Source organism: Lampetra planeri, chromosome 19 (assembly GCF_965212315.1).
Source record: "Lampetra planeri chromosome 19, kcLamPlan1.2.h2, whole genome shotgun sequence".
NCBI lineage: Eukaryota > Metazoa > Chordata > Hyperoartia > Petromyzontiformes > Petromyzontidae > Lampetra > Lampetra planeri.
The window spans coordinates 8,011,931-8,033,608 of NC_136125.1; the positions used below are offsets into that span (position 1 = coordinate 8,011,931).

At 45.3% G+C, this 21,678-nt stretch overlaps 2 protein-coding genes across 2 annotated transcripts in view; both read right to left on the bottom strand.

Annotated features, from left to right (window-relative positions):
* PIR (pirin) overlaps positions 1 to 21,678 on the bottom strand; it is a 490,330-nt gene that overhangs the window by 60,844 nt on the left and 407,808 nt on the right. The gene's annotated exons all lie outside the window — the stretch shown is intronic.
* Positions 5,502 to 20,611, bottom strand: FAM199X (family with sequence similarity 199, X-linked). Its single transcript, XM_078602872.1, has 8 exons — positions 20,472 to 20,611; positions 15,000 to 15,046; positions 13,424 to 13,636; positions 11,466 to 11,682; positions 10,258 to 10,437; positions 9,957 to 10,118; positions 8,320 to 8,613; positions 5,502 to 7,302 (listed from the first exon to the last, which is right to left on the bottom strand). The coding sequence occupies exons 1-8, from the start codon at positions 20,511 to 20,513 to the stop codon at positions 7,132 to 7,134; spliced, it is 1,326 nt and encodes a 441-aa protein (XP_078458998.1). The 5' UTR covers positions 20,514 to 20,611; the 3' UTR covers positions 5,502 to 7,131.

Consider the following 21,678-nt stretch of genomic DNA (forward strand, 5'->3'; position numbering starts at 1 on the left):
GAAATAATAAAATAATAAAAATAAAACATAAAATAATTCTCACGACGTTTCGGCCACAACGCAAGCAGCCGTCCTCAGGTGAAAAACAGCTGTCCTGAGGGATCCGAGAGGCCTACGTCGGGGCCTACGTCGAGGCCCACGTGGGGGCCTACATAGAAGCCTACGTCGAGGCCTACTTCGTGGCCTACGTCGGGGCCTACGTCGAGGCTACTTCGAGGCCTACGTCGGGGCCCACGTGGGGGCCTACGTGGGGGCCTACGTCGAGGCCTACATAGAGGCCTACGTCGGGGCCCACGTGGGGGCCTACATAGAGGCCCACGTGGGGGCCTACATAGAAGCCTACGTCGAGGCCTACTTCGTGGCCTACGTCGGGGCCTACGTCGAGGCTACTTCGAGGCCTACGTCGGGGCCCACGTGGGGGCCTACGTGGGGGCCTACGTCGGGGCCTACGTCGAGGCCTACATAGAGGCCTACGTCGGGGCCCACGTGGGGGCCTACATAGAGGCCTACGTCGGGGCCTACGTCGAGGCCTACGTGGAGGCCTACATAGAGGCCTACGTCGGGGCCCACGTGGAGGCCTACATAGAGGCCTACGTCGGGGCCCACGTCGAGGCCCACGTGGGGGCCTACATAGAGGCCTACGTCGGGGCCTACGTCGAGGCCCACGTGGAGGCCTACATAGAGGCCTACGTGGAGGCCTACATAGAGGCCTACGTCGGGGCCCACGTCGAGGCCCACGTGGGGGCCTACATAGAAGCCTACGTCGGGGCCTACGTCGAGGCCTACTTCGAGGCCTACGTCGGGGCCTACGTCGAGGCCTACTTCGAGGCCTACGTCGGGGCCCACGTGGGGGCCTACGTGGGGGCCTACGTCGAGGCCTACGTGGAGGGTGCTCGTCAATGGAAGCAGAACAATGAAGCTGATGGGCCAAACATCTCGCCTCTCCACGTCCACATCACGCAACTATTCGGCCTCGGCGCCTCCAGGCCGCACGCCCGTTGCTGCTCTGCTGTAGTACACACAGCTGCGGCTGCTTCGTGTATGACTCCTGCAACTGCAGTTGGGTCGGCTGCAGCTGCTACAGCAGCTACAACAACAACAGCAGCTGCAACGACAACAGCAGCTGCAACGACAACAGCAGCTGCAACGACAACAGCAGCTGCAACGACAACAGCAGCTGCAACAACAACAGCAGCTGCAACAACAACAGCAGCTGCAACAACAACAGCAGCTGCAACAACAACAGCAGCTGCAACAACAACAGCAGCTGCAACAACAACAGCAGCTGCAACAACAGCAGCAGCAACAACAGCAGCTGCAACAACAGCAGCTGCAACAACAGCAGCTGCAACAACAACAGCAGCTGCAACAACAACAGCAGCTGCAACAACAACAGCAGCTGCAACAACAACAGCAGCTGCAACAACAACAGCAGCTGCAACAACAACAGCAGCTGCAACAACAACAGCAGCTGCAACAACAACAGCAGCTGCAACAACAACAGCAGCAAGATGGCGGCGGCGTGTGCGGCCGTGTGTGCGTTGTGCTGCATGGGTGTGGGCTGTGCGTGAGAGTGGGTGAGGGTGAGCTGCGTGTGAGTGAGCTGTGTGTGTGTTTAAATTTAGTGTTTTAAAGATGTCAATTCACCTGCTGTGTATCTTACTACTGTCCCTCCCGGCCATATCTAGTGCCACACTCAACTCTACAAACGGCTACCCGCGTTACTTCGCGTCAATACTTATTGCTAAATTTGCCACTACACCTGCTAATGAAACAACTTATAGACACTTCTACACTCCATCATTGTATCCTTTTAAACCCTATCTTTGTCCCATTACTTCACCAGCACTCCTTCCAAACTTCATTCTGCTCTTAAAAATAACACCATCTGTGAGCTGCTGCTATTCGTCCAAGGTTCGTCGCTCTTCATCCTTTCACAGAAAATACCTGTGCAAACTATTAATTCTACTTTTCTTATTTCTGGGTGGTATTGAGCTTCATCCTGGCCCAAATGTAAAGAACTCATATAATTCTGTAGATTTTTCTGGCAGAAAAGGTGTTGGTGTTCTACATGTCAACATCAGAGGGCTTTTGATTAAATTAAGTCAACTAAAACTAGAAGTAGCAAATCTTGACCCGGACATATTTTGCCTAACAGAAACATTTCTCACTCCTGCCGTCAATGACTTGCAGATTACGATTGACAACTACAACCTTTTTCGGCTTGACCGAGGATCTAAAGGAGGTGGAATTGCCATCTATGTTCGTAATACTATTGCATGTTCACCAGCTCACTCCTTGTTTAAAAAATGTTGCTTTGAAGGTCTGGCTCTCAGAATAACTCTCCCTAATAATCAACACATATTGGTAGTGTGCTGCTATAGACCGCCTAGTGGTAAGGATGTTGAAGCTGCATCTGCACTGAGAGAGCTTCTTGGGGGCCTCCCTAAAGGTGAAATAGTTTTAGTGGGTGATCTAAATTGGAATTGGCTAAACCCGCCGGCCGTGGCCACAAATTTTGCAGATGAATTTAACCTGTTTCAATTAATAAATGTCCCCACAAGACCCAACCTAAAAAATCCGGGACAGTCATCTCTGCTTGACGTCCTATTGACAAATGCCCCTCACAATTTCGCACTGACTGGTGTTCTAGGTAATAACCTTAGTGATCACTCCTTCATTTTTGGGGTGAGATCATCAGCCAGACACAAAGCCCCCCCTAAATTGGTTGAGAAGCACTCCATGAGACACTTCAGCATACAGGCATTTACTAATGATGTGCTTCACTCGGATATTGACAAGGTCTGTGATATTCCAAACCTGACTACGGCTTGGGAGACCTTCAGGTACACGTTTCTACAAATTCTTAACAAACATGCTCCGTTGGTTAAATTTAAAACTAAAGGCAATCGTCCACCATGGTTTGATCCTTTGATTACAAAACTCATGAAAACTAGAGACAAGGCTTGGGCATGTGCTCAGAAAAGTAATTTGGTTAATGACTGGCTAGAATACAGGATTTTAAGGAATAGATGCGTCAAAAAAATACGGCATGCAAAAAATGACTACTTCTCTTCTACTCTCCTTGAATCTCATGGAAATGCCAGGATTTTCTGGAAAACAATCAAATGTATCGAAAAGGCATCCAAAACAGATCATCTGCCCGTTCAGCTTAACCGAAATGGGGAATATTTTTCAGATCCCCAAAAAATAGTTGACAATTTTAACCTTCATTTTTCTGAAGCTGGTACCCTATTTGATAATCTATTGGGAGTCACCCCTGCTCATGCAAATTCCTACACCCCTATCCAAACATTAAGCGAATTTAGTTTTCAGCCAATCCACGAAAGTAATGTTCTGAAACAACTGTCCTTCCTCAAAGGGTCCTCCTCTACCGGAGCAGATAGTATTCCCGTCTTTGCTCTACTAAGTGTTGGTCACCTAATATACAAACCTATAGCCCATATTTTCAACCTGTCCATCAAAGAAGCATCAGTTCCTCTAGAATGGAAACATTCCTATGTTCGTCCACTTCACAAAGGGGGCCCTAAAGATGATCCAAATAACTACCGACCTATCTCAATTTTGTCCCCGTTGATGAAAATTTTTGAAAAATTATTGAACTACCAAATTATCAGTTTCCTGTCCGCCAACAATCTATTACATCTAAAACAATCTGGGTTCCGAAAAAAATACAGCACCACATCTGCTGCATTAGACTCTATGAATCACATTTACAGTAGCCTTGATAATAAGCAGTACTGCGCCTGTCTTTTTCTTGACTTGTCCAAAGCTTTTGATACAGTAGACCACAACATCCTGCTTAGTAAAATAAGTTGCCTCGGTTTTTCCGAAAACACAGTAAAATGGTTAAAAAATTACCTCTTTTCTCGCACCCAAACTGTATTCACAGATGGTTGGAGGTCAAACAGTGTTAAGATAACAAAAGGGGTTCCACAAGGTTCCATTCTCGGCCCCCTCTTGTTCTCTCTTTATGTAAATGACTTGGGCACTGAACTGGATTATTCCAGGGTAAATCTTTTTGCAGATGACACGGTACTAATTACTGCTGGCCGCTCTCCGGATGACGTGATTGCTAAGCTCCAGAGTGATTTCAACAAACTACAACATCAGCTAGTTGCTCTTAAACTAGTCCTAAATCCTGCCAAAACCAAGGTGCTATGCTTCTCACCAGGACTAAAGCGGGAAGTTATTTTCCCCAAATTACATTCCTTAAATAATGATCAAATAGAGCAAGTTAAGATCTATAAGTATCTTGGGATCATCCTGGATTCAAAACTGAATTTTGAAGATCACATTGATTATATTGGGAAAAAGACAAAAATTAAAATTGGTTTTCTATATCGACACAAGCACTGCTTCCCCCCTATGTTCCGTTTGGAATTGATTAAAGCTACCATACTGCCTCTACTTGATTACTGTGACATTGTTTATAAATCAGCCCCAAGTACTGTACTGAAGAAGCTTGACTCAATGTATCACTCGGCCTTAAGATTTGCATTGAACTGCCCATATAGGACTCACCACTGTGACCTCTACATTGGGTCAAACTTAACATCTCTGAATGTTCGACGGCTTGTGCACCAGATCTTATTTATTCATGATGTACTTGCAAAAGAATCTGCAGATTACCTGCTGGATCTCATCTCTGTTTCAAAGAACAAATTTGACCTAAGGTCTACACTCATTTACCAGCTTAATATTCCCTATTGCCGTACATATACTGGAGGAAGGGCCTTTGCTATTGATGCCCCCAGGGTCTGGAATGCTGTTGCCAATAAATTGAAACTTGAGTCACTACCTATGAGATCTTCACTCAAAACTGCTCTAGAGGAGTTGTACACCCCTAGCTGCCAGTGCTATTCAGTGACCTAAAATAAAATGTTTCGCTCCGGATGATCGCTACAAAGTATGACCTGTGTTTTGATTTAGTGTGCTGATCTTAAAGGTGGAGTGACTCATGCAGCCAGCTATGGCTGCAGGGTTTTGGTAGTACATGTTGTTTATGCCATTTATTGTGAAAATTCTGTCACAGTTCCTATGATTGCTTTTTCATTGCTTTCATGGCTTTATTTTGGTGATTTCGAAAAGTGTATTGGTTTAGCCATGTTTGTTTGTTGTAGTACAGAGTTAGACTGATGGCCTTAATTTAAGCTGTCTTGTGGTTGTTGTTGTTGTTGTTTGACTTGCATCCCACTGGGATTTTTGCACACAGCGTTGGTGTACGGTGTTTTTTCTGCAATATTTTGCTGTCTTTTCTTGGATTTTCTGTTTGCACTTAGTCACATATTCACTTTAAGATGTTTTCTTGTTCATGTTTTTGTTTTTTGTTTGTTGCGGTTGCACCCGATTCAAGAGCTGAATGGCTCACAGGGCTATACCTAATAAATGAACTTGAACTTGAATCTGCTTTCACCGGGGTGTGTGGATCCAGCTTCATAAAGGGAGGCGAGCGGTAGTATGTTCACACAAGCCAAGTACAGCGTCACAAACGTATAAATTTATGTATAGCACACATCTACAATTTTTGCAATGTCCGACTGCAGCACAACGCGTGTAAATATTTCATCTCTCTTACAATGTGTACACAGGTATGCATTTTAACATTTAGACATTATCGTGGAACTTTGCCAAGAAAAAAATAAGGGCGTGCACTGCTACAACCACATTATTCACAAGCCACTTGTATAAAGCATTTAAACAAAAACAGTTGTTTGCAGGAACTGATGCTGCCAAGGTAGTAATCTACAGTATGTATATGTATGCACGCTGTTATGAAAACTTGCAAGAAAATGAATAAATAAGTAAAATAAAAAACATTTACTCTTCTACGCAGCAAGTGTGCTGGGTTTTTTTCCTTTACACAAAACACACATTTGAAATGTGATTTTGGTCTCAAACTACTGAGGTTGAGCGCCGTTTAAATTTCATAACGTCTAAAAAAAGTTGCACAAGCTTAACTAATATTAACAACTCCCGACCCACACCGGCAACACATCCGCTCTTCCCAACTGTGGCTGCGAAACGTGGGGGGGTAAGGGGTGCTAAATAAAACAAATTACAGGATGTGAAGAGACAATGTGGCAGCTATCCAAACGAGAAAGGATGTGTTGTTGTTGGTGGGAAAACAATTTCCATCTAAATTCGACAGCCTGTTCTGCAAAAAAAATTGCGCAAAAATCTTTCTGCTAACTAGAGGTGTAACGATTAAACTGCCCAAGGGAAATGATGAATTATTGAGAATCGTCACGATTTAATTCAGGAATATATATTTTTTACATTGGTGAATATTGTGGCCACTAGTTTGAAAAGGCCAAGCGAAACCTATGCCTTACAACATATATGAATAGAAAAACGTTGATTCTTGCACATGCGATTGGATGTGTAAATCACAAGCTATTAAGTATCGATATTAGTCAATGAAAATATGATCAAATATCCCAGGTTCATCCATGTCAGGTCTCATAAGCTAAGCAGGGTGAACATGGATAATGCTTGACCACCATGCACAATTAAAAGGTTGTCATAGGGCTTGTGAGGTTACGTGGTGAGCAGCAGAGGGCAGTGCAGAAAAATAAGTTGTATTTCTATGCTTCCACATCTGTGCTCCCCACCTCCACTCACTTGCACTGACCAGTGTGGTGAAGTATGGTCAAATAACAACGTGCACAAGGAGCGAGGAGGCCCTCATCAAACAGAGGACTGAAAAAAGGACCGTACATGTCATATTAATCCATGAACCTACACATCGTTACACCTCGATCACAAACGCATGAGCAAGGCTGGCAGAGTAGTGATTTTAACATGTAGGTTTTCGCGACCAATATTATTCATAATAAAGGTTTTCAGGTTAGATCGCGTAAGTAAAAATGTGTCATAACCCTCCACCAACCGACACAGCCAGTAACATTTACAATTTGAGTCATTGAAAATGTTGTGGATTTACTCTCCAACACACCGGTGGGGGGCTTAAGTAGCAACTGATTGGCACGCTTTGTTTACATGACAAACCTTACTACCCAAAAACCTTTATTCAGAGTGGTGATGCGGTGCAGAGAATGGCGGGCGAAGGAGCGAGTGATACGAGTGGTCGGGCTGCGCGACGCGACGTTAGGACAGGATGTCCACGTCGCTGGGGTCGTCTTCTTCGGTGACGCTGAGCGACAGGACCTCCTCCTTGGTGAAAAGGCCACTTCGCTCCTCTTTGCGCGCCTGCCGCTGCCCCTTCAGCTGCTGCTGACGCGCCGCCTTCTGCTGCAGCTTGCGCTCGCGGGATCGCTTCTGTGAGACCGGACGACAAAAACAAAAAAGAGAATGTCGAATTTACATACACGCACACGTGCAAACATCGCGCTCAACGTGCTAGCGCCCCACCTCTCACGTCACACACCCACACTATTATGGCCTCATTCACCACATATCTTGCTCATCATCAGCATCGTTTGTAATTAAAATAGCAACTTGTTCAAGCACGGAAGGCCTCTAGGCACTAATACGGCCGCCCCCCACCCCGCTCTAACAATTTTGCTCGAATATGCACACCCATTCACCTGGTCAAGCACACATCTCGCCCCTGTAGGGTTCTGAACAAAGCCATTGACTAGTGGAAATGCTTGTTTGGCCATTGTATCGTAAGTACCGTAAATTGTTATTTTTTTAAAGCAAATGTCACCGAGGCTAAACTGAGGTGCACATTTGTTGCTCAGACTAGCAGAGGAGCATTACAATACACAGACGGGTGAATCAGAGATGCTATCAGAATGTTTTTGTCTCTGTTGATGCTTCCATCTCCAGGCCCGATGGAAATAATACACGAGGACAACTGTAAGGCAATTGTGGCAAGGACAAAGCATGACCTATGTGCAACTGTAAGAACATTATCTGGCAATGATATAGAAAATTGAAACTGAATAACGATTTTTTCAAATAGCACTCTACTACACAGCACATAGTCATGTGACATCTGACTGGATGCTGCATGCTTGATTCCCCACAGAGGTTAGCAGTGATTTGGGGATCGCTGTGTTTAGAGGCTATGAGCAATAACAAATAGTACTGCCAGGTAAAAAAAAAGTATCTCCTCGTACCCAATTCATGCAGCTGAAGTGATTGCGGTGATTATTATTTGTGAGCTATTTCAAAATGGTAGGCCTCACGGGGTCATGGGCAGTATGAAATTAAGTTGCGGGCCTCACGCGGCCCGTGGGTCATATGTTCACCCACCCATCATGGCCTTCGGAGTACCACCAGCCTGCAACTCTTTAAAACACCGGGGCCTCTACACCACTCCTCACTCACCTTGGAGTCACGTATCCTCTCTGCGGCCGACACCGACAGGTTCCCGTCGCTGTGGCTGCGGCTCAAGCCGCTGCTGCCCCCCACTCCACTGCTGCCGCCACCACCAGAGCTGCTGCAGCCGGCACTGCTTCCGCCCGTCCAGCAGCCGGCGCCGCTGACGCTGCTCCCGCTGCTCGTGCTGCTGGCGCTGCCGTGGCATGCGCTTGCACCGCCCCCCTCCAGGAGCCCCTTCCGCCAGCGCGGCCGGCGCAGGCTCGCTGGCGCCCCGCACCGCTGGTGGATGTAGTTGCGCACCTGTGGCAAAGCGAAAGATCAGTTGTATCCTCGTATGGGGTGGGTTTTGTCCTGGGATCCCAAATGTGATTTCATGCAGAGGCGTGTTGTTTACCCACTGATGGATGAAGGCCACCCCACACCGTCGGGCATGGGGCTTGTCTGAAGGAAGTGCATTTGCATTGGTCAGCGTGGCTTCATGAAGGGGGGACGCAGGACCAGTTTAGATTTCGCTCGTCACAAATATTTGCCGTGGACAGGAATTTGACTCGCATAGCCAGGTTCATAGTGAAGTATGCTCACCAGAACTCCTCACAAATTAAATATTACTTCAAAATAGAATTGGCCAAATTTCAGGAAGACAGGACATGGCCGGATGGCTTTCTTGAAAGGGTCTGATGACTAGTTGAGGTTTCCCTGGATAAATCATTCATCTTATTTAAAAAATGTGACAGGGCCGGATGGCTTTTAAAGGTCGCATCAGAACATTAACCCAGCACAGCCATGAGCCTAAGTTCACATTCGGCTTCCATCCAACTGAGATTAATGCCGGTTCTCAAATATAGCGAGATGTCTCACCTTGATAACCGGATTTTAATTTCTTCAGACATGCCTAATCCATTAAAAAAAATACAATTCATCAATCGGAATCACTTTCGATGCAATATAGTTGGGATTTAAATGCTATTTTAATGTGACTGTACCTCAAAACTCAGTACAAATGAGAGTGGAAGTGCACTGTGGTTATACGAAGGGACACGTTTTTGGGAATGGACTAAAGAGTGGAAGTTCCACTGTGCAGGAACAGAAAAAGGCAAATGAAAACAATTCTTAGTCAGAGTTGGTAATGGGCAGAGATAATGAGGAAGATCTTGACCCCTTAAACAGAGGGAAAAAGTCTTGAGAGTGAGGACAAAGATAGTTCTCCAGACAACACAAGACAGCTGCAGAGGACAGATTTCCCATTGAGTGAAGGCTGACCTGGTGTTGCGTGTTGGAATGGAGGGGGCATGTGGAGGTGAGTAGAGCGAGATGAGTGGGGAGAGGTAGGCAGCGATGGTTCATGGAGGATCTTTACGACTATCAGTGCAATCTTGACATTGACCTGGGATTGAATTGGCAGCCAGTGGAGGGGCAGGGACTACAACCCTGGGGGGGTGTGTGTTTCTCTGTTTCCGCTGCATTAGCCAGATTCATGTCGTGACAAAAAAGCAGCCACACATCTCATTTCCCCCATTGTTATTGATATACATCGAGATGTTTTTAAAAAAGAAAATGAAAACAAATCCCTTAAATTGGGTTCATGTCTATGTGGGAGCCGTAAGTTGTGCAACGCAATACTTTGTGCATGCGAGCGAACATACTTCCTGCAGCTTGACGTCCGTCAGGCAATTCAGCTCGATGATAAACTCATTGTCCGTCGGCGACACCTGGGCTCCGGGATCGATGATGCGAATGATGTCTAGCTGCTCGCGAAGGCCCATCTCCGCACTCACACGCCGGCTCAAGTACTCGATGTACTCCACCTGCGGTAGAAAGAATAAAAACAAAAACACTCAAACAAGTGATGGAATGGCGATATCCTCAGCCTTGATTGACTGATTTCAGTCAACTGCAGAAGGGCATAGGATAAGTGTCGTCGTGTGACCGTGTGCGAGCGCATGCCTGTTCGTCGTTGGTCATGGCGCTCCAGGGAAGTTCCTCCAGGTTGCGTTGGTGTCTACCCCTGCCCCTCCGAGCGCGGCCGCCCCTGCCACGTCCACTGGGACGGGGAGAGCCGGGGATGCTGGGGACGACGTCCGACATGGCATCGCTGCCGCTCGCGACGTCACTCCCACATGGAAACTGCAGGTCGAAGAGCAACAGGGCAACAAAAACTGTGAATGCGAAAATGGTGTAACGGGCGTTACAGGCACCCACTTTTATGTTGTTGTCTTTTACCCAAAGAGTATCGAGATTTTGCCAATTGGTGTCAAATCACTAACACAAGGAATCCATTCGTAACTCTGGCAGAGCAATGAAAGGGAACGGTCATGGCAATGGATACCACAGAGTACCACAGAGCAACTTCTGAGATCCTTCAAATGAGCTCTGGCTAAGGCAGTTGGGGGAAGCACTTTTGCACCTGCTCGATACGATTTGTCATGAATAAGAAACTGGGATTCTATTCCAAAACAGGTGCTTTTGGCATCTCATTTCTATTATGCAGAATTTTTTCTCTCGCCTTTCTGATTGTTCGCACCATGAGAGTAAAAGCTAAATTAACATAGAGCTTATGTGGGGTGCACATACACAGACTCCAGAAGGAACAGCATCATGTAAAACCTGCTCACAACTACCACCTTCCAGCCGTGATCTGTGATATCTGCAGGCAAGAGATTTTCTTCACCAAATTGGGTTAAGCCTTGCACCGAGGCCACAAAGCACACCACAAATCTTCACTGAAGTCATCCTCAAGGTGATGTACAGTCAATAAATATACTATGTACAGTGGTCGAAATAAGATAATATTTCACAGTATTCCATCCTGGCACTTCTCACAAGCACGTGCACTGGAACTTTTCAGAACAGTTAATATTTAATATTCCTATACTACGGTGTTTCCACAAAGGGGAAACAGCAATTAACATGAGCTGCAGATCAAATAGGTATCGTACTGGGATGTCTTCATTATCATTAAGAGTACTGACAATTTACAAAAATTCTAAGTCATGAAATGCATCACGAAGGTAAGAACCAATTTTAATTCATCAAACAACGCATCGTTACATGCCTCCTGATAACTTCGGCGTGATCCACCAACACTTCTGTACTCACAGGAAAGCTCCAGCATCGGCACGCAACGTGGTTACACGGCACCGTCCCCGGCTCACCTGCCAGTCGATCTCGCTGTCGGACCAGTCGAAGAAGGACGAGACATCGCTGCAAACGCTGCCCTCGCCGAACAGGTCAAAGGTCATTCCCTGCAGGTCGTCGGGCAGCATGAGGCCGTCGTCGGGCTCCTGGTCACCCGCGGAGACGGAGGAGAGCAGCTCCTCACTGCACTCTGAGCTGGCAACACTCGTGTCGCACGACGCTGCGTGCCACCCGCTAAACGCGCACATCGCGCACACACCAGCAGGTAACTATTAACGAGTGCCATCCAATGCTCACGCGCGCACACATTGTCACACACACAACAGCTGCCACTATCCAATAAGCAATGGTGGCATCACCAAAGCGTTCGTGCCAGTTTAGGCACTTTGAGGCTAACTGAAGTATCGAAGGTGTTCTGGCAAAAGACCACAGGAACTCTCACCTGTGCTCTACATTATACTAACATGCTCACATCACACAAAGACACACACAACATGCGCCATACACCACTGGTATTGTGGGACAGACCCGTGTAATGGGTTAACATATCGCGCACACACACAACCACATGCGCACGCACACATCCACATGCATGCACACAATGTTGGGAATGTTAGCAGGAGTGCACGAGCACGAATCTTAATTCGCTCTTAAATTAAATAAGTTTATTTGAATATGTAGACCTTCAAAAGGTTTAATTGATGATCAAAGTTCACGGAGAAAATATTTAATAGCCTTGGTCGACTTAAGAGTTGTAGTGTACAATTTTAAAGGAAATGCATGTAAATGTCTGTACTTTTAATGAAACACTTTTCGTTTTACAGTGTTTGCTATATATAGCATAAAAGTTACTTTACATGTTCATTGAATGTTGTGTAGTGAATAACAAATTTCACAACTTTTTGTCCCAAGGCACTTCACAATATAAAAATATACAATTGTACAACTAAACTGTTAATTGCCAAGCAATAGTGCGTTCACCACTTGCTGCAGAGGTTCACGGTTCCAATCCACTGGTTATCACTGCGGGTGTACTAACCTTAAAGATCCTGTGACGTCATTCACAAGAGTAAGCCATTTTGTGCCGCAAGTCATGGATAAAATTTGTTAAATTACCCGCAAATTAGAAATTCAGATTATACATAACAATCTTTGCCCCCCCCCCACCACCGGAACGTGAAAACTGGGCAGGACCCTCCTTAAAAAGAGTCATGAGATTCAGCGAGGCTCTCTGAGATAAACAAGCGCAAGAATGATTTGTAAAATAAGACGGCTGACAGCAGGGATACACTTTCACTTGCCACTAAAGTTAGCTGTGGCCAGGAAGTGATATCATTAATGTCGCTGTATGGTCCACTTTGGCTATTGAGTTAATACATTCCAGCAGAATTGACTGAAAAGCTGTGGTTAAAATAAACCTGGGCAGATCACGTGCAAAATTATTTGGCTCGACAACCGACTGAGACTGAAAGAGCGAGTCAATGAATGAGCGGGAAAGTGAGTGGTTGAGTGAGTGAGATAATGAATAAGTGTGTGAGCAGGAAAGTGAAATGAACAAGTGGATGTGGAGATAGGTGGGCGAGTGCAATGAGTGAATGAGCGAGTAAATGGATGAGCGGACAAGTCAAATAGTGAGTAGGTGAACGAGTGGGTGAGTGGTTGCGTGGACACACGTGAGTTGGCGAGTGAGCGAGTGGATGACCTTATGAATGAGTGGTAGGTCAACTGGTCACGTGAGTCAGTGACTGAGTAGGTGAGTGATTGACTGGCCTTGTGAGTGGGTGAGTGAGCTACTTAGTGGGTGGCTGAATGAGCGATCAACAAAGAGAGTGACTTAAGTGAAAGAGTGAGCGTACAAATCAGTATGTGGATGAACAAATGAACAAGCACACACCAACCGCCAATGTTGCTCAAATAACACACCGCTGTGATGATATGGAAAAGTAGGGGGAGGAGGGACAGTTGGAAACCAGACCTGCAGTGCTGCAGGGCGAGCGATCCGCGGTGGCGCACAGGTGGAGGTTCCCGCCCAGTCGAGTACGATGACACGGTAGAGGAGCCGTCGAACGGGGCGGCATCAGATGTGGCACCTGTGGGAGCCGTCGAGCCCAAGTGCCGGTCCGATACGAGAAACTGCCAGTATAGGCCTTCATGTCTCCCATTGCCGCCGCCACCGCTGCAACGGCCACTGGGATAGGTATAAATTATGCAAAATTAAGTTGGCACATCAGCATGGTCCACACCTCCGATTAGCAGGGTTGGCTACATCGGGTGCGAAAGAAGTTCAAGATAACATGTCGGAGACACTAAACTGCCCATAGTTCCTTGCACTAACCAGAGCGGATTGATGTTAGCTTTGGCCACAAATGGAACTAAAGTTCAGTGCAGTATGGTAAACACTGCACCACTAAGCCTATCATAGCCTACTAAATATAATGCAGTGTTAATGACGCACTGCTGGTGGTGAGTATTTGTTATTTGTTGCCGCATTGGGCTGGCAATGCAGTCTCTTAATTGTAATATATACTGTACTGTTCTTACACACATGAGAGCAGAAATAATTCGGCATGTAATGATTCATTCATCGTAATCAATTATTAAAACACATGTGTTGCACGTTTAATTATGTAAGCATTAATTTCCAATGTATGGATATTTTATGCAAATTATATGGTAGCGCGATTTTTTGGATGAAGCAATGAGTGTTATATTTTGGGGGTTTTTCTGTTTATGATATGTGGGTGCTATGTACAGGGACTGAAGATAATCTCTTCAAATTATTATTTTGGCACTATGATGGGTGCACCTGATTATAATTGTAAAGTTCCCCATTCACAAAACTTATAACTAGTGCCCTATGACCCAGGACAAAATCTCTGTACGCAGCTTTCCCTCGCTTTCTGTGTTCCAACAAAACGGCAAAACCACATGAGACAGCTGCCTTCTGAGCAGCGCATACAAAAAGACAAAAATCCCCCGTGTAGCCTAAACAAACTGTTGGGGCAAGTGCTGTTAGCGAGCACCTACGAAGACCGGCACGGCACACGAGGGAGTGGGTGGCCAGCACCACGCCTGGCTGCCTTTGTCTGCCCAGTGGCGATGTTTACACACCACACGAGGTACTCATTTGAGGCTGAGTCCATCTAGGGGAGGCCCAGGACTGGTACAGATAATCGCCACTGGCGTTGGCCATGAGCGGAAATCGAACTTGGGCCGCCGGGTTCGTAGCGCAGCGTAGCGCTAACCGCTACACTCCACACATTGTTGCATGTCTGACCGTATAGCCGCGTACAAGTCAATTCAAACCACATACAGCACACTTTGGATAGAAATAGGTCTGCCAAATATAAGCAAAATCCCACAAGCTGAACCTGTACAAGAGCTGTTTTGGGGTATAGTATCTGAGAAAAACATTCTATATTCACACTGTGAGCACCTGCTGGTGCAGGTCAATTAACATTCCTGTAAAACGCGGGGTCTAAAAAGTGAAATGCGCCTGAATCCAAAATATCGACAAATAAATCAGAGTGAATGGCAGAAGAGTAACGTACCTCCACATGTCATCAGAGCCCAGGTCTGAGAGGGAGCATTCGCTTGTCTGCAAGTGAGAGAGAACAAATGTAAAACAACGTAAATGTAGGCTCGCTCTACCTTGATATTCACGTTCCCCACACGCGAGATTTCGTAAACAAATACGTTACATAACTACTGCCTGAAGCTTTTCAATTACACTTGCATTCTGCACAGTATTATGCCCAAGAGCAGAGAGTTTTAACAAACTCCAGTCTTCTGCACCCTCCATGTTCTGAATTTCAACATTTACCAATGATCTTTGTTTACATTTCAATTCATTTGTGCTTTGTCGAACTACAAATGAAGTCGCCACAGGCTAAACACATCTGATGAATAGATATTAACTATCTTGTTTTGCATTTAATTAGCTATTCCCCTCTTTTTGACTATGTTGAGTTCAACTTCCATCGCAGCAGCCATCTGACTGCTTGTGTGCAGGCACAAGATGGATTGTTACATTGCAAGACCGGGAGAAAGGGTGATGGGCTTGGGGAAGGCATTAATCGAGCTGAAGACTGATAATGGCAGACAATGATTGATGAATATTAATCGGCGCTGTCGACATCACACGGGATACACACGTAATCTATCTTAATGTGATCAGCATATCCCTGTCACGTGGAACATGTTTACGTGTCATTGGGTACGTGAAGTAGGTAATGACTTAATATGTGATGCTCATAAATTGTTCGATTTGGCAACGACGTAGTTTAAAGCCAATAATCATGTTACATTTACAAACATATTATTTATACGTGCCAGTAAAGTTCCTGGCTGAAGAATTTTCACGACTGAATTTAACATCAACGTAAGACGTTTCGCTCAAATTGGTTTGAGCTTCCATCACAGTGTATTCGGAAATCTTGTCGGGCGCTGGAGGGTTATTGACAAAAACGTTAGCATATAACTACTACGTGACCAAACACAAAAAACAAACATGGACCAATGTGCTGGCTAAAAAAAATGTTTTACGTCCAATTAATATCTATTTGAACATAGAAGAGTGGAAGATTTGGAAAAGCAGACCATTGTGGATGAAACGGACAGGAGTTTCTGAAATCCTGCATCAGTGCGTTTACACCAGCACAATGCAGAAATCCCTCCAAGACAACATATCAATAGGTAACAACGAATCAATGCCACTTGTCATTATCACTACAGTCCCCTCAAATGGCTGGTACTCATAGAGAAAACATATGACCACGACCGCTTAAGTCTTTTTCTCACAATAACAGTATTACTTTACAAAATGTTTAGCAAAGGTGAATAATCAAGGTTTTTTAGGAGTCCTACTGTGGCGTTTGGCCAATGCATGCTTGCGGGTGATAAAAAAAACATCTACCTAAGAAAAAAAAGCCCCACCCATAAAAATGAAGTGCACTCAAGTTACATAAAATAAGTAAACAATCTACTTTGTTATACTGGCCCATACAAGCACAGCATCGCCCTGCCACTGTCTGCCTCTGCATGTTTCTCAAACACTGTATCAAAACAAAGGATCGTCGGAAAAAACATCGATGGCACCTCGACCACGCATGGCTAACGCTTAACAATTTATACAATCAGCACACCACTTTGGGGAAGTCATTACCGACTGTCCTATGGCTAGACTGGCTTCTGCCATCGAGCCATGCAATTTACACCAAAGTTGTCCACGGACTTGAACACAACTCCAAGACGTGTTCGAGAATAATAGCACCTCCGATTAGCACGGCTGGCTACGTATAGTGCGAAAGAAATTCAACATACATACTGCCAATTTTTGCCAAGATATTACCAACTTTGGCATGTTTTGTAATTACAACTGTTTAACATGTCTTTACAATATTGCAAGGTAGGCCATCAACACCCCCCCCCGACACCCCCCAAACAAATTCAGCTGCAGTTTTACAGTAAATGCCATCAGCCTGTGCTGGGTGGTGTGAGGCTGTCGAGGTTGGGAGGGTTGCGGGCAGCGTGCGGAGGACACTTAATCTCCTCGCAGCCTTTCCCATTAAGCGCCCCATTACAATACAGTTTGGATTAGCCTTCTCAAATCCCTCGCGTGGACACAAAGCACGTGTCTCTCTTGCGGGAGACATGAGGGTCAATGAGGCAGATGTGCTGCGTTTTAAAGAGAGGTTCAGCCACTGGAGCCATTGCCTCTCGGTCGCATGGGGGGAGGTCATAAGAGACATTATGCCAAAGAAAGTCTGTTAACCAACCAATGACTCAGGGCACCTGTCTAAAAATCACCTTTTTCACGTATTACACTGTGGAACAAAAAAAAATATGTTTTTCTCCCTGGAGAGTAAGTGTTGTTTTCTCATTGCTTATGCCTCAATCCCTACAAACTTTGCTTTTGTGACCAGGACAGTGATATTTTGAAATTTACCTATTTTCAATGAGAAAACGTGTGCATTTGTGTCATTCCTTCATGTAAAGTCCTGGTCACAAAAGCAAAGTTTGTGGGGAATAATAGCCATTTTCTATACTGAAATGGCATAAGCAATTAAAAAACTTACACTTAGTACCCTGGGACAAAAAACGTGTAACAGTGTTATTATTAATATTGGACTTGCTTGTCTCCATCTTGCATGCACCTTTATGTCCGATGAGTTTCTCGTCTTTTACAATAAGTTTTAAGTGTAAGAATTGGTTTATTATACCTGTGCCCACCGGGATCAGGGAGGTCTTGCCAACATAAAGCCCCCCAAGGCACAAAGGCAGCGGGAAGCAGTGATGCATATACACTGTACTGATGATTACCAACAATAATGCAACCACACTAGCAGGCAGATTAACCCTTCTGCTGTCTAAAATATGACCACAATTTTCGCTCTTATGAGTTGGGAGTTCTAAAGCAAGGCTGGGTGGGCAAAATAGACATATAATATAGTGACGTTATGTGACATCTAATGTATGATGGAAGAACTGACCCTATGGTTACAAATGTCCCATATAATATCAGCTCAGATCACACTGTCCGATGTAATATGAATGTGGAATTCCCACAATTTTCCAAGGAGACAGGTCCCAAAGCTTGTTAATGCATGGCAATACTTCGAATTTGCATAATGTAAGAACGATTGCCATGTCAGCCTCCATATTTTTGTTGTATTAAGGCAGTGCTAATGACGAATGGGGTGAATTAACATTTATAGGTATGAATTCTTTTATAAATCAGAGCTTAATTCGCTGCAGGATGAAGGACGACCCACACGCCATGTCGGTTAAGAGTGATGTTTGACCACATTTCTCCATCCTGGGCTAGGGGTAGAAATGCTATATTCCCACAGTGGAGGTACATTCACTGTGGATATAGGTCATTACATTAATCCATGGGGCACTGCCCCTAATCACAAAGGTCCTGGGTCAGGCACAAATTACGTCAAGACACCCTCTCATGCAAGGTTTTGTTATTGTTTATACACGCGTGCCTTAAGACTGCAGTAAACTGTGGCAGTGAGTCACCACTAAATATCAACATACCTTAGCATAAATAACGAATACAGATAGTAAATTAATTGTACACTGAATACCAAAACAGTGAAATAAGTAAACATCTAACAAAGTGCATGTTATTTACAGCATACAATTTAACTTATAACATACATTAGATACACTGTGCTACGAACCGAACTACCAGAGTTTAATAGCCGGCCATGGATAACATAAGCGGCGAGTGAGATCCAAAACGATCTTGGCGCCCCCCCTCACCAAGCCTCAACTTAAAAAAAATAACTATTTTTCATTTTACCAGGTAAGGTCCACTGAGCTATATAGCTGTTTGTCAGAAGCGACCTGGCTATCACAATTTATAGCTGAAGTCAGTGGCGGCATATTATGTGGACATGTATTTCAGATAATACTCTAATCTAAAGGCATGTTTCTCTAATGTGGAGGGGAAAATCCGAAGGACCCGGAGAAAAATCCACGCTACCACGGGGAGAACTTCCACACTCCAAATATACAGGCGTCAGCGTTGGGATCGAACCCACGACTTCCTGCATACCAGGCGAGGTAGTTAATATCTCGCCACTGTATACATTATTTGGTAATAGTGTTGGCAGATGGTGCGGCATTGGCGTGCAATTATGTGCTATGACGAAGGCCCACTGCCCGAAACATCGCCTTTTATATTTTTTTCCTTTCAAGGACCAGTGTGATAAAGCACTGTTTGGTTAAACTAGCACATCCGTTGCCGATATGGCATGGGTGACGGGGGGATTATTATTGTTTACGCGAGACCTGGACATACCCAGCAGAAATAGTATTCTCCATCTAATTTTACTCACCGAAACAGTACCCAGCCTTAGCCGGTGGTGGAAAAATCCACTGTCATATGCCAAAAGATGCTTCCCAAAAAGGGATACGCAACACCAAACACAAAAAAAACATCTATGGGTTAATACGATAATAGCAAGATTGTTTTCACTCCAGTAACGTAGCGTAAACAAATCGGATTGATTTAACACGCAAACAATACTATCCATAAGAGGCTTGTTTTGGGTTAGATCACTTAAATGTGTCGGATAAACCGCCACCATCCGACACGGCCGATCAGGAAGGTTTGTCACGTAAACAAAACACGGCAATTCATTACTAGGACAGCACACCGGTGGTGTGTTGGAGAGTAAAACCCACATTTACAAGTGGTATTGGAGACGTCACGTCGTAACTCGGGTACCATTATCACGCCACTTCTGACAGAAACTTTAGTTTCAATTCCGTCTTGATTTGAAGCTTTCGTGACTGCAGGAATCCATACTCTTTGGTTCTTTCGGAGAGTTCACGACTCATATAAGCCAAGGTGTGATATCTAATACAGGCACAGTATTTGTATCAACCGCGCTGCTGGAAGAGGGCCTATCGACACTATGCGAGTCGTGGTGGTTATTTGACCACATTCCACCACGTTGGTGCTTTAAGACGGGGATAAACGTATACGTGGATTCACAGTTGCTTGTACACAGTAAAAGTAACACATTTGTATATAGTATTGTACTATCATGTAAAGCTGCACGAAATTATTACACCAGACGTTCCTTTGAATGTTTACAATCACACACGCGCGAGTGCAATACTGTACAATTTACTCCGATATATTTTCGATCGCCAACCCCCTTTGTTAAAACCACACGAGTCTTTTCAACACACTCAAAACCGGGTGAGAAAGGAGCTTCAAAAGGAACCCCCCCTCCCATTGCCTCGCTCCAGGATGCCACTTAGGGAGTCGTCTTGGCGGGCGGCGCCGCGAGGCAAGGACGGTCCGCCTCGAGGCTTCAATCTCTACCTAGGCCCAACCAGGTGGCGATGCGTTCGCGGTCCATACCCCCACCCCCCCAAAAAAAAAAACGTGCACAAACAAAAAAAACCTAACTTGTCTCGAGCTCGTTCATTGCAAGTTGTCGCTAAGTCGCCACTGTAATCGTTGCGAGACATCTGCGATTAAAGTCGCAGGCACTTACCAAGTCCATAGAGCGCCCAAGCTCATCCTTTAGATTCGCCATTTTGTCCGGCCGCGGGAGAGGCGGTGACGGGAAAGGGGGTGGAGCCTGTCGCTGTCAATCACGCAGCGCGCAGTAATCCCATTGGTCCGTCCGTTCAGTTGGGCGGTCACTTGCTTTGACGAAGGATCATTGCCCGAAACGTCGTTTGTTTACTGTACACTGTACTGTATATTATTCTATCCTTTTAAAAGAAGTGCGTTTTTTTTGGCTGTTTTGGGGTACCAACTTGCCAACGCAGGATCAAGCAGATAACACGTTCAATGTGACACATTTATGCTTAAGTACGTGCAAATGTAACTATTTAGAGTGCATGCAGGCAGTGGTTAAGGTTGAACTATTTATAAAGCCAAATCACGACGTTTCGGAGGCAACACAAGCTTCCGTCTTCAGGTGGAACCGTCACAGCACGATAGCTGTATCAAGTGAGAGAAATACCAAGAAAACAGTATTTGTATATATACTGGTTGAGGGTGGGAGGAGCCAAGGTAGGCCCTGAATATTATTGTTGTGAGGTTCGGTGCGGCTGAAACACGCTGTTAGGAATGGGCCTTTGTTGTGTAAACTAGGTTGCGGATGATGTAAAGGTGCGTGTAAAAGGGACTGAGCCTTTTTTTGTTACTAATTAAATTTTTTTACCTACGTGACTTACTGAAAAAACCTAAGAATATGAATCCTTGCAGTCACGAAAGCTTCAAATCTAGAATTATTTATTTTGTCAAGGCGCCCTTCCCCCCCCCCCTTCCAACCCAGCTTAAATATACGCTCCAAGTATGGTGCTGTTTCATTCAGACGCTGTCTTCACGACAGACCTGTTCTTCACCTGAGGACGGCTGCTTGCGTTCTGGCCGAAACGTCGTGAGAATTATTTTATTATGTTTTATTTTATTATTTCCATTCTACGTGACTTTACCGAAAGAACCTAAAACTATTAATCCTTGCATTCACGAAAGCTTCAAATGGAAATGTATTTATAAAGCCATTACGCGTCGAAGCCGCGGGCTCATTGGTAGTAAATACAACAAGGGGCGGGGCGTGGGCGGAGCGTGGGAGGGTAGGGGCTGGGTGGGGGCGGGGCGTGGGCGGGGAGGGGCGGGGCTTTTGTGTTCCCGGTGCAGTGGGCGGCGCACGTGACAACAAACAAAGCGCGGGAAAAAAAGAGGGGGGG

What these genes read in the sequence shown, in the direction of transcription:
- FAM199X (XM_078602872.1), bottom strand. Translation starts at nt 20,513, where the DNA reads ATGGCGAATCTAAAGGATGAGCTTGGGCGCTCTATGGACTTG. An exon ending in TTGGGCGCTCTATGGACTTG is followed by an intron (nt 15,047 to 20,471) that starts GTAAGTGCCTGC and finishes TCTCACTTGCAG; the next exon opens with ACAAGCGAATGCTCCCTCTC. An exon ending in GGCTCTGATGACATGTGGAG is followed by an intron (nt 13,637 to 14,999) that starts GTACGTTACTCT and finishes TACCTATCCCAG; the next exon opens with TGGCCGTTGCAGCGGTGGCG.